The sequence below is a fragment of the Odocoileus virginianus genome, chromosome 11, assembly GCF_023699985.2.
Source record: "Odocoileus virginianus isolate 20LAN1187 ecotype Illinois chromosome 11, Ovbor_1.2, whole genome shotgun sequence".
Lineage (NCBI taxonomy): Eukaryota > Metazoa > Chordata > Mammalia > Artiodactyla > Cervidae > Odocoileus > Odocoileus virginianus.
The window spans coordinates 42294467-42308533 of NC_069684.1; the positions used below are offsets into that span (position 1 = coordinate 42294467).

Here is a 14067-nt window from a genome sequence, read left to right on the forward strand (position 1 = left end):
GGCTTGGAGAAGTGGAAATGTCAGCAGGATGAGTGTTCATCAGTGTGGCAGATAACAAATACATGCCCATCTTTCCCTCCCTTTCCAATCCTCAGAAACTATGGGAGATGTATTTTATCTTGTTTTATTTAAAAGAGGAAATCTTCAGCCAAGCTGGAAAACAAGAAGGAGTGCTTACCGTTAGCAGGCCATCAACTTTGAAAGGCAAAAGCAGGTAGGATTGGACTGTTAAGGAGAAGCCTACTCTAAAGCATGCAGGAGAGGCCTGCTCAGAAGGGGCAGGGCATCTGACTGTACACCAGACAATGTGGACAGGATGCCCAGGAGGGGCCTGGAGCCATTAGCAAGGTGATGGGTGAGGAGGCCACATGAAGAGCCTTAGAGTCCACCAGCCATTTCCCCTTTGCTTGCTTATGCTGAGCAGAGGACAGCTGATGCTTTTAGCCACAGCCCAAGGCCATGAATGTGGGGCTTTAGCTACAGGTAATGTGGTGGAGAGGTAGCTAGTGACACCCGGGAAAAATGAGAAGCCCTGCTTCCTTAAGAAAAACAATGAGCATACCTTACACGTTGGGATGTCCCTACCCTCTGTGACAGGTAAACAGAGAATTCCAAAGATAGAGTCAGCAGTTCCAACCATTTGCAGTTAATTCATACCATCTTAAAGAAGACATCAAACACAGCAAACGTAATCAATACCTAAGGCAAGCAAATTACTGGAGCTAACAAGAGTCTTTTGGCGAAGGAAATGGCAGCCCACTCCAGTATTCGTGCCTGGAGAATCCCATGGATGGAGGAGCCTGGTAGGCTATAGTCCACAGGGTGGCAAAGAGTCGGACTCGACTGAGTGACTTCACTCACTCAACAAGAGTCTTTAATATCGTCAGCATCCCCAGAAAGAGAATATTAGATCCATAAAAATAATTATAAATACAGAAAACTTAAAATATAATTTTTGAAATGTTAAAAATACTTAGAAAATGAGTAGAATTCTGCAATGGACCCAGTTTAAAGGCAGATTATTGAGCTGACAGGTCAAATGGAGGAATTCTCCCAGAATATAACACAGATAGACAATTAGATAGAGAATATAAAAAGAGAGAGGCAAGAGAGAACCAGCAGTTTCAATATCTGTTACAATGGCTGGCTAAAAGAAGGAAGCAATAAAATGGAGGAGAGAAAGCAGTAAAAGAAATAGTAAACTGAAAATATGTATCTTCAAATTAGATTGGACTATTGAGTATGGAGGAGAATGACCAGTAAATGGCCAATACCTAGATAAAGAGATAATTCAAAACCTTCCAGAAAAGAGAAAAAAAATTACCTAAAAAGAGTGGTAATCCAATTTCAGTAGTCTACATGTGTTTTGTCATACATGCTGTATATACCACATGCATTATACATACATGTGCACGTGTGCCTGTCTGTGTGTGTGTGTGTTTGTATGTATGTAATTAGTAGATGCCATGGAGAGCTGCTCAGATCCCCATCTGCCCTTCAGGACTGAAATGCACAATCCCCAGCTGCTGGGAGTGTTAGCAGCTGACAGTAATACAGTAAGTCCCTCTCCAGAGACTGCCGTCTGCCGAAGAAAAGCCATCTGTCCAAAGACGTGCCACCGTCTTTGGAGTGGCCTCTGTCCAGTGACTTGTCAATTTGGAGAAATGAAAGTGACCTGTCTGTTTCAGTTGAGGACAACTCTGAAGCTCCAGAGTCCCTTGTAGGATTACCTGGGGCAACTGCTCTTACTGGATTGAACTTCAGCTTCTCCCTCTGCCCAGTCTTGTTTTCCTCACTTCCCCACAAGTATAGATCCTGAGGCTACTCCCCAGTAAACTTCCTGCATGCAAATTTCCACCTCAGAGTTGGTATCCACTACCCATGTGTGTGTGCATGCGTGTTCAGTCGTGTCTCTCTGTGACCCTGTGGACTGTAGCCTACCAGGCTCCTCTGTCCATAGGATTCTCCAGGCAAGGATACTGGAGTGGGTTGCCATTTCCTACTCCAGGGGATCTTCTCAACCCAGGGATTGAACCCTTGTTTCCTGCATTGGCAGGTGGATTCTTTACCCCTGCACCACCTGGAAGCCCCCACTATCCATGAGACCTTCACTAAAATTGACTATGCATTAGGACACAGAGAAAATCTGACAAATCCTGTCAAAAGAAAACCAAAGAAACTGTACTCTCTGACCACAGTACAACATCCCTCCAACACACCAGTCTTTTCAGAGTTCAAGTGCTGTGCACGTAGCAGACACCTACGTGATAGTGATATTTCAGAGTGAGTCACTTCAAAGTTTTTCCCCTAATCTGAAACAATAAGGAAAAGAAAAGAAGTACTCACCTTTCATTCACCTTTCATAATTTTCCAAAGTACATTTTATTTCAAAGAATGGCAGCTTACCACCACAAAAGTAGAGTAGGTGTTGAATATTGGGTACTTCATTCCCAGACAATTATGAGGAACAGAATGAAAATAATGAATATGAAATAAAAAATAAAATCATCCTTATTTCCTAGTTGATCAAAACATTTTTCTTAAACTTGATACATTTGTAACTGACATTTGATAGAAACCTTGAAACTATGACTTAAGTAATTAAATGCATGCCTTTAAAATGTGCTGAAGTGATGAAATCACAGCTGTGAAGGCTGCTCAGCGTAGTGGTGCCCAGCACCACCCTGCACTGTCATAATTCTTAGCGATTTGCATATTCATACAGGTAATCCATTCCTTAGGGCTTCTCTTGTGACTCAGACAGTAAAGAATCCACCTGTAATACAGGAGACCTGGGTTTGATCCTTGGGTTGGGAAGATCCCCAGGAAAAGGGCATGACAGCCCACTCCAGTATTCTTGCCTAGAGAATCCCCATGGCCAGAGGAGCCTGGTGGGCTGCAGTCCATGGGATTGCAAAGAGTCAGACACAACTGAGCGACTAGGCCCAGCACAGCACAGCACAGTCCATTCCATACCTTGGTCTCTCCAGCTGTTGTCCTCCTTTCTTTCAACCATTTTTTCTTTCCACCTGACCTCAGCATGGTTATACTTTAAAATTGGTCATTATAAAACTTTGTAACCCCATCTCTGCCCACCCCCAATAATTCCAATTTCAAATATCCAGTCTCTTAACTCTTCAGCTCATTTCTTCTAACCCACAGACTTCCATAAATCATCCCATCCCACTAGGAGCTCTGATGCACTGATCTACCTTTTCATTGTATCTCACCCTTTTCCTTGTCCTCCCCCACTTTACTTTCTTCCTCAATTAAAAAAGTTTGTCCATCATCATCATCGTTTTCTTAACATACACCCTGAGCCTCCCCTCTCAGGGTGTTGTTTATACCCCTCTCTCGTGTTGTTTTTAATAAAACCCCAGCCCTCGTTAAATTCAGCTTTCTGCCCCACCTTTGCCTGTGTCCATGACTGGAGAACACACAGCTGTTCTGAATAATCTTTCTTTTGTGATCACTGACCTCACGAGGGCCCTTAGTGCAGCGACACCCATTTTTCTAGTTCATTCACTTTTCTTCCCTCTTAAAATGTTATCTCATGCCTTCTTTTCTCTCCTCAGATCCCCCAAACTTCCTCCCTGTCCTCCCTCTCAGTTGGTGACAATCTTGCTGACTTTTTTCACTTGAAAATAGTCAAAATGAATCAAAAAACTTTAGAAATGTTCTATCTTCTGTTTAAGATGAGAGTTGCTGAGTATATGCATTTGGCAGAATTCATGGGGCAGTACACTGAAAGCCGATGCATGTTATCATATGTAAGCTATACCTCAGTAAAACTTGAAAGTAGAGAAAGAACTTCCAAAAGTTCTGGCTTCCACATAAACGCACAGCTATAACTGGGCCCATGTACTGTCTTGATGTTTAGGATGAATGCTTCATGCTTTTAGATAAGGCCAACTTGTCTACTTAGTCACTTGCTTCCATCTCTCCAACAACTCTCTCTTCTCCTTCTGCTTCATCAGTTTTGCCCTTTGTTGGATCATTCCTATCAGCATAGAACCATGCTATTATTTTTCCAACTTTAAAAGTCACATCCTCTCTCTCTCTCAAAAAAAAAAAAAAAAACCACACCAAAACCCTCTCTTTATCCCACCTCTCTCTCCAGCACTGCTCAATTTCTCTCCCCTTTGCAGTAAAATTCCTTAACTCTTATATGCACTGATGATTGAGGGCAAATTGTTTCAGCTCTTTAAGAAAGTAGTTTGATAGTACTTAGGGAAACTGAGTGTGCATATACCCTAAGATTATAGAAAAACTGCACATGTGCACCATGTACAAAAATGCTTGTAGCAGAATTGTTTGTGTGTGCGCACATGTGTGTGTGTGAGCTAGAGAGAGAGAGGTGGGAGGATAAAGCAAGAGGTGGGAGAGAGAGAGATTAACTTAATGTCAGTCATCAGGAAAATAGATAAAGTATGTTCTATCCTACACTGGGGGCTTCCCTGGTGGCTCAGGGGTAAAGAAACAACCTGCAAATTCAGGAGACATGGGTTTAGTTGCTGGGTCGGGAAGATTCCCTGGAGAAGGGAATGGCAACCCACTCCAGTGTTCTTGCTTGGAAAATCCCATGGACAGAGGAGCATGGCTAACTACAGTCCATGAGGTCGTAAAACAGTCGGATACAACTTAGCAGCTAAACAGTCATACACTGGAATATACATGGTAACAAAAATGAGTTACAGCTACACATATTTACATGGACAAATATGAAAAACAACGCCTTGAAAACATAACAGGGTAATAATGGTAACCTCTGGATGGAGACAGGAGTAGATGGAATGAGTAAGGGTCACACAGGGGGCCTTGGAAGTTATTTTAATATTATTTTAATTCTGCTCAATGGTGTGTACACAGGTATTTGTTTCATTATTATTCCTAAATATTCATGTGCAGTCAATGCCTGTTTTGCATGTACAATATATTTCAAAATTAAAATAGGGTTTTAGAAAAACTTTAACTTAGAAAGACCAAGACTATTAAGTACATCACTGATATTCCCACGTCTTCAGTTTTTTTAACCTCATTTCTTTTACCCACAATTTTATGAGTTATTTGTAACTTTTTTCCCCTAAGTGTGAGGTAGCACTAAACTGATACAACTGTTACATTTTAAAAAAACACCTTTTGAAATCAATGCTGTCAGACTAGTTCATTTTAAATTAAGTCATTAGGATCTCTACTGTCTTTATAAAATACAAGTCTCTCACAGTAATGAACTGGGTTCATATTTTATGTGATTCCCATAATTTGTTGATAAGAAGAGACGTAATTATTATTGCCTTCAACATAGATTACAGTGGATGTTACATTGGGCCAGGTCAAAGTTTTGTGAGTCAACTGAGAATGTTCATTGCTCAGTTTTCGTGCATTCGTGCTGTTTCTAGGAAAAATCATTACCAGCAACATATACATGTATCTCATTAATGGATAATTCAGGTGTTTGACATAGCTGGTGATTTTTTTTCTTTTTAATTAACACTACATGACTGACTTTAATCTCTATGTGAATGTGTTTTTAATAGGAAATTGCCCGACATTTACGCCCTGGAACCCTCCGAGCAATCTTTGGTAAAACTAAGATCCAGAATGCTGTCCACTGTACGGATCTGCCAGAGGATGGTCTATTAGAGGTAAGATGAAGAAGGGTAAATATCCTATTTATATTTCAAGCTCATAAGTAATCTCAGCGGTTCTAGTGTATAAGGAACCTTTTAGTACCCTTGGATTACAATGTTCTTTAGCCATCTGATAACTTCAGACTGTAGCGTTAAAAGTCCAAGTTGTAGGATGCTGTTTGTAATAGGTTCTGTAATAAATATGATAAATGTTTTATAGAAAGTATTTTAATCTTAACAACAACAGGTTGACTTTATCATGTCAGAGAAGTTAATTAACATCCTCAAATCAAACAAATAATAGAGGACAAAGCTGTATTTTGACTTCTCATTTGTTTAATTAACATAAGAAACAATGAAAAAAATTACAAGAAAATGAAGTGAAAATTGTTCTGGTTTGGGATTAAGAAAATCATTTCACAGCTAAAGGAAAGAGACCTTAGAGAAGAGATTGGTATTTTTAAGTTCTTATAGTTTAAAAAGTTTTTTGTGTCAAGGTGCTAAATGAAATTAAAAGACAAATGATGAATTGAAGTGATTATAGCATGAATGGCAGAAAACTGATTGCTATCCTTAATAGATATTTATTTCAGTAAGTGTTATGTTTTATGTCAAATCTATCAGTCTTTTTATCTTTGAAGTCATATGTAGAAAAGCCTTCCGAAACATTTTGTTTTTTCTTTCTTACACTGAGATATTCATCTCACCTGCTGAATGATGTGAGGTATGGATACAGTCAGCTGTCACATTTCTTTTTAAATCCTTCTGTTCTTTCATTGTTATTTTTCATTTATTGAATACTTTATGCACCTGTGCCTATTTCTTAACTTTGCATTTTATTCCATTGGTCTGTGCCAGAAAAATACTATTCTTTATTGTAGTTTATTTATACTTTTAAAACATTTTCTTGTTTGTTCTCTAAAATTTATTCCTCCGAATGAACTTTACATGAGTTTACCAGTTAATTATCCCACCCTCACAAGATGCCAATGGGATCTTGACTGACTTTAAAGTATGTTTATGAATTAATCTGGGTGTGACAAAAGTATAATAATAGTTCATCAAATGCATATATGGTATGCCTCTTTTATATATGGGTCTTAGACATAGTGTATTGTATTTATTTCTATGAGTTTTTGTTTTAGTGGCTATAAAGAATGACTTTGCTAGCTCCATTAAGACTGGTATAATTTGGGATGTTAATCTGCTAAAATTTTGTCAAACTGCACTGTGGAATGAAATGTAGACGTACATACTTCTGAAAAGTGAAAATGTAACAATTTTGTTTTTAATTACCCAAAGTATTAACTATTTACTTTATACTTCACCTATTTTATAAATATTCCTTTAGCCTTCTGATAATTTAGGAACTATAGATTAGGCTTGAATTCAGACTGTTGTTCAGTGAAATTGAAATATTATTAACCATGAATTTTATGCCCATTAAAAAATATTATCCAAGGTATGCTTGTGATTTTGCTCATACAATTTGAGATAGGTTATTACGGCCTGCAGTTTACAAAGCCATTTACTAAGTGATTAAAATCTCAAACCAAACTACACAGGAGATCTAATTGCAGATTAATGGCTGTGTGGTTCAGAGAATTAATCAAAAACCAGAGACTGGAGCACCAACAGCCTCCTTTCACCTTGCTGATAATTCATACTTGATGTGCCCTGGAATAAGTCACTTTTTCTTTCCATTTGTCACTTCTCTTATCAACAAAATGGAATAAAGAGTGCTGATACCATCAGGGGATATTCTGTTAGTTAGGGATTAACTATTTGGAGATTGTTACTTAACTTTAAGTGGTAAAATATTATTTAAGGGAAAAAAAAAAGCCCGTGAGGCCCAAAGAATTATCTGCTTATAGGTTTTTAAAGTGAAATTCAAAGTGACAGAAAGACAAGCTCTCTGGACAGGAGCTTTCCTTTGCACTTAGATCTACTATTCATGAAAGGAATATCCTTTTGATGTAGAGTGACCGTAAAATGTGTTAACCTAATCCAGAATTAAGCAGACAGGATGTGAGAACAAAAGGTATAAATAAGAATTGTCATTGGCATACTGGAATCACGGGTGCCCTAGTTATATGGAAAGAAGGAACAACCTACTTCTCCTTTTTCTCATGTGATGTTTACTGAGCTAAATTTATTTGTGTCACGTGTGTGGAGCTCAGAAAATGTGTCAATTTATATTTTGTCACTATCCATTATTTAGTTATTCTTACAGCAAAGAATTATAGAGTGCATTTTAACTTGCTGACGTTGAAATAGGATTTCAAAATCAAACAAGACATTTTTTCTGTCCTCACTGAGTTTACAATAAGTCTTGGAGGTCAAGGATCTTAGCGTGAGTGTAAAAATCTGATGGAATTGAATGCAGCTATTGTGACATAGCCACTTTTATGGTTATAGGGGAAAATGACGGCCTCAGTTTAGTATGAGACATTCTAAGATGTTATTTTGCTGGTGCCATGCACAGAGGCTGCTGCTGCTGCTAAGTCGCTTCAGTCGTGTCCGACTCTGTGCGACCCCATAGACGGCAGCCCACCAGGTTCCGCCGTCCCTGGGATTCTCCAGGCAAGAACACTGGAGTGGGTTGCCATTTCCTTCTCCAGTGCATGAAAGTGAAAAGGGACAGTGAAGTCGCTTAGTCGTGTCCAACTCTTCGTAACTGCATGGACTGTAGCCTACCAGGCTCCTCAGTCCATGGGATTATCCAGGCAGGAGTACTGGAGTGGGGTGCCATTGCCTTCTCCGGCACAGAGACTACTGGTAGTGATTATGAAGGTATTAAACTTATGCTTTACAGAAAGCATTAATGGAAAATGTTTAGCTTAACTTGTAGTAAAGAAATAGTAGTTTTCTACTTGTGGCAAAGAAGTTTTAAAGTATCAGTGTCCACTTCTGGTAAGACTACGGTAAAATAGATACCCTCATATTGTTGATGACAGCTATGTGGTAATGGGTATTGAAAGCCATGAGATTTTTTCATATACTTTGTCCCAGAATTCTACCTAGAATCACACCAAAGGGGAGATAGCAGCACAACTAATAAATGGGAAGTTCAGTGGTACATGGAACTCTGCTCACTGTTATGCGGCAGCCCAGGTGGGAGAGGAGTTTGGGGGAGAGTGGATACATGTATATGTATGGCAGAGTCCCTTTGCCATTCACCTGAAACTATCACAGTGTTGTTAATCAGATATAGCCCAATGCAAAATAAAAAGTTTAAAGAGAAATTTTTTTAAAAAGTGATATGAGGGAATTCTCTGGTTGCCCAGTGAGTGGTTAGGACTAGGTTCTTTCACTACTAGGGCCTGGGTTCAATCCCTGGTCGGGGAACTGAGATCCAGCAAGTGGTGTAGCAAATAATAATAAAAATAAAATAAAAAGAAGTATTTTTGGTAATCAAATTGAAAATAGGGTGCATATCTAAAGATGCATCTGATGTTCTTCCTCTGATTAAGCATCCTTGATGCCTGTAGTCTGCAGTAAAGGTCCATCTGTGTGTTTTCATAGCGCTTTCCTTTCCTCTAATACATCAGTGTGGTCAAGAGTCAACATAGATCTGTGCTCTAGGCCCTAGGGTCTAGGGCAAATTACTCAATTCATTGTGCCTAGGATTCTTGATTCTGTAAAAGGAAGATAATAGCAGCGTCAGACCTATCATATAGCATAGTATCTAACACATGTTACTTGTTGAACAAATGATAACAATTATATTATTTCAGCACTTATTTTGTTCATAGATTATTCCATATGAGACTTGGTACTTGTAGCGAAGAGATTCTGTCTTGTCTGGCCTATAGAAACTCTTTGCTAAGTCATTTTTGAAAGAAAAGATGGAAGAGTTTGCTTAAATAAATTATAGTTCGTGTACTAATATCTAACCTTTTTTCTTTAATGTTAATAATGAAGACTCTACAGCAGTGGTTTCTAGCCTTGGTTGTATGTTAGGATCACCTGGGCAGTTTTTAAAGTACTGATGTCAAGACCCAACTTTCAGGATTCTAATTTTTTAAAAAAGTAATTTCAAGCTTAGCATACAAAGTTTTTTAAAAAAATAAATGTCTTGGATTAAGTTGCCAACAATAATGTCCCATTTTTCTGAATATTTTTGTGTAGATTTTTAACATAAAGGAATATTTTCCTACATAACCATATCAGTTCAGTTCATTCAGTCATATCCAGCTCTTTGTGACCCCGTGGACTGCAGGATGCCAGGCTTCTCTGTCCATCACCAACTCACGGAGCTTGCTCAAACTCATGTCCATTGAGTTGGTGATGCCATCCAACCATCTCATCCTCTGTCGTCCCCTTCTCCTCCTGCCTTCAATCTTTCTCAGCATCAGGGTCTTTTCTAATGAACCCGTTCTTTGCATCAGGTGGCCAAACATTGGAGTTTCAGCTTTGGCATCAGTCCTTCCAGTGAATAATCATCCTGATTTCCTTTAGGATGGATGGGGTGCATCTTCTTGCAGTCCAAGGGACTCTCAAGAATCTTCTCCAACACCACAGTTCAAAAGTATCAGTTCTTCAGTGCTCAGCTCTCTTTATAGTCCAACTCTCACATTCACACATGACTACTGGAAAAACCATAACTTTGACTAGATGGACCTTTGTTGGCAAAGTAATGTCTCTATTTTTTAATATGCTGTCTAGTTTGGTCATAGCTTTTCTTCCAAGGATCAAGCATCTTTTAATTTCATGGCTGCAGTCACCATCTGCAGTGATTTTGGAGCCCCCCAAAATAAAGTCTGTCACTGTTTCCATTGTTTCCCCATCTATGTGCCATGAAGTGATGGGGGATGCCATGAGCTTAGTTTTCTGAATGTTGAATTTTAAGCCAGCTTTTTCACTCTCTTCTTTCACTTTCATCAAGAGGCTCTTTGGTTCTTCGCTTTCTGCCATAAGGGTGGCATTATCTGCATATCTGAAGCTACTGATACTTTTCCAAGCAATCTTGATTCCAACTTCTGCTTCATCTGCCCGGTATTTCACATGATATACTCTACATATAAGTTAAATAAGCAGGGTGACAATATACAGCATTGACGTACTCCTTTCCGATTTGGAACCAGTCTGTTTTTCCATGGCCATTTCTAACTGTTGCTTCTTGACCTGCATACAGATTTCTCAGGAGGCAGGTCAGGTGGTCTGGTATTCCCATCTCTTGAAGAATTTTCCAGTTTGTTGTGATCCATACAGTCAAAGGCTTTGGTGTAATCAATAAAGTAGATGTTTTTTCTGAAACTCTCTTGCTTTTTCAATGATCCAGCATATGTTGGCAATTTGATCTCTGGTTCCTCTGCCTTTTCTAAATTCAGCTTGAACATCTACAAGTTCATGGTTTACATACTGTTGAAGCCTGGTTTGGAGAATTTTGAGCATTACTTTGCTAGCGTGTGAGATGAGTGCAATTGTGCAGTAGTTTGAACATTGTTTGGCCTTGCCTTTCTTTGGACTTCCCTTGTGGCTTAGCTGGTAAAGAATCCTCCTGCAATGTGGGAGACCTGGGTTCGATCCCTGGGTTGGGAAGATCCCCTGGAGAAGGGAAAGGATACCCACTCCAGTATTCTGGGCTAGAGAATTCCATGGACTTTATAGTCCATGGGGTCACAAAGAGTCGGACATGACTGAGTGACTTTCACTTTCTTTGGGATTGGAATGAAAACTGACGTTTTCCAGTCCTGTGGCCACTGTTGAGATTTCCAGATTTGCTGGCATATTAAGTGCAGCACTTTCACAGCATCATCTTTTAGAGTTTGAAATAGCTCAACTGGAATTCCATCACCTCTACTAGCTTTGTTCATAGCGGTGCTTCCTAAGGCCCACTTGACTTCACATTCCAGGATGTCTGGCTCTAGGTGAGTGATCACACCATCACAGTTATCAGGGTCATTAAGATCTTTTTTGTATAGTTCTTCTGTGTATTCTTGCCACCTCTTCTTAATATCTTCTGCTTCTATTAGGTCCATACCACTTCTATCCTTTATTGAGCCCATCTTTGCATGAAACGTTCCCTTGGTATCTCTAATTTTCTTGAAGAGCTCTCTAGTCTTTTGCATTCTATTGTTTTCCTCTATTCTTTGCATTGATCACTGAGGAAGGCTTTCTTATGTTTCCTTGCTATTCTTTGGAACTCTGCATTCAACTGGGTATACGTTTCCTCTTCTCCTTTTCTCCAAAATGATGTATCATGACCATATCACAAGCATCTACTTTAGGAAATTAATGTTGATACATTACTTCTATGGAATCTTCAAACTCTGAGTTTTCCAATCAATAATAAATGGATGTTTAATAGCAAAGTGCCCAGGTCAGAATCTTGCATTGCATTTAGTTCTCTCTTTAGTTTCTTACAGTCTAGAACAGTTCCTCAGATTTTCCTTGACTTTTATGACCTTGACACCTGTGAAGATAATAAGGACAGATTGTTATTTAATTGATCCATTCATTCCTTTGCTCATAAGAAACCTCTCTAGATGGCTTCCACCTACAGTCCTGACCAGATACTGACATTTTTATTTGATGGTATGGCATGTATTCTGTATGCAGTGTCATCTGTTGCCTCTCTGTCCATGAAAATGCATGATACCTTTTTGCTTTGCATCTCCCCTGCCTTCAGTGTTAGTCCTCCTCCTACCCATGTCATTGATGATACAAATACTTCTGAGGGTCAGTTTTATTTTCTCCTTGCTTTCTTCATCTCTCCCAAAGCTTTATTGAAAAAGTATATTCCTCTGCCTTTTGTTTACTTCTGTAGTCTGTTCCCAGGTCAGTCTTTCTCTGATTATTTTCAACACTTTATTGTAAAGTGTACTGTAATTGAAATGATCAAATTTGCCTAATAGGTGTATGGTAGAAAATTCAAATATGTTTGAATCTTGAATTATATACACCAAAATGATGTATCAGTCACTCATCCAGATATTTACATTTTTAACAGAACTAAAACACAGCGCTGGGGACACAGCAGTAAATAGGGTAAGTGTAGCTCTTTCCCTCAAGGAGCTTTCCTTCTAGGAGACAATAATCATAGTAATTGTTTTTTAGAATGATGAAAATGTGGATCTTTTCTCTGTGTTTCTTTTCCAAATGTTCTATCAGTTGGTTATATCACTTCTGTAGCTATAAAATGAAAATTTTTAAGAAATACATTAAGTATTTCATTGTATGTATGAATAGTTGATCAACACAAGTCTGAATTTGGTTATGTAATTATTTCTTCATTGCTTCTTCTAGTACATTCTAGAAGAAAAAGAATCAAGCATTAACCAGAAATAAACATAGGTAGGTGGTGAATAAGATGATTGGACAGGCCTGGATTTTTTGGCTGTTGTTAGTGTAGGCCTCTGCACACACTAACACTCATAATTTATCTTTTGCTTTAGTTTCTATCTTGAAGGAAGAGTTATGATTTTTACTAGTACATTGTCCAAGAGGGAACAACTTGTACAAAGACAAGAGTGAAAAGCTTTCTCTAAGAGATCTAAAAATAGTTTAGTAAGGCAGGGGCTTTGACCTTGACGTGAAAAATGACAAGAGATAAAGGTTGAAAAATCAACAAGGGGCTTGTAATGTCCTAGTAAGACATCTGAACTTTATCCAGAGGGCAACAGAAATCCAAATATATGTTTTACGCAGGGGATTAGCATAATCATTTCTGTGTCGTATGGTCACTCTGGCTACAGCATGGAGAGCAAATCAAAACGGAATTGGGGAAATCAATCTGGAGGGAGGCAGACCCCCTAGGGAGAAGGCTATTAAGATAATTCAGGAACAGATTCTGGTAGCCTGAATGGCCGGGACAGTGGGAATAGCCACAAGCAAGAGCTTCAAAAGCTGTTTTTCTTGGGGGGGTGGGGTGGGGGTGGGGTGCAGAGTGTAGAAGTGACAACCACAGAGACTGTGGTGGATATGACAGATAGCCTGAGGGGATGAAACAAGATTAGCTCCAAGCAAAGATGCTAGTACAGAAACTACCATCTTTGTGAAACCAACATTTCTGAGACCAAAGTTATTTTTGTAAGTTGATGGCAGAGCCTAACCTGATCTTATATGTGACATCCTACCTGGGTTCGATCCCCGGGTTGGGAAGATCCCATGGAGAAGGGAATGGCTACCCACTCCAGTATTCTGGCCTGGAGAATTCTATTGACTGTATAGTCCATGGGGTCGCAAAGAGTTGGACACAACTGAGCAACTTTCCCTTTTCCCTTTCCCTCAATATCTGTGTGGGTTGTTTCCGGGACTCCTGTGGATGCCAAAATCTGTGGATGATCAAGCCCCTTATATAAAATGTAGTCCACCCTTCATACCCCATGTGTGTGGAACCCGCAGATGTAATTTTCATATAACCCACTTAATGTTGACTGTTCACACTGCTGGAGAAATGTTACTGTGTTAAATTGTCGGGGAACTTTCTTGA

At 39.1% G+C, this 14067-nt stretch overlaps 1 protein-coding gene across 3 annotated transcripts in view; it reads left to right on the forward strand.

The window, feature by feature from the left end:
- The window catches only part of NME7 (NME/NM23 family member 7), a 232121-nt gene that overhangs the window by 170905 nt on the left and 47149 nt on the right, over positions 1-14067 (forward strand). For all 3 annotated transcript variants that reach the window (XM_020874155.2, XM_020874156.2, XM_070474350.1), the window contains one exon: positions 5538-5645. In XM_020874155.2, the coding sequence (XP_020729814.2) occupies positions 5538-5645 (108 nt within the window). The remainder of the gene's footprint in view (positions 1-5537; positions 5646-14067) is intronic.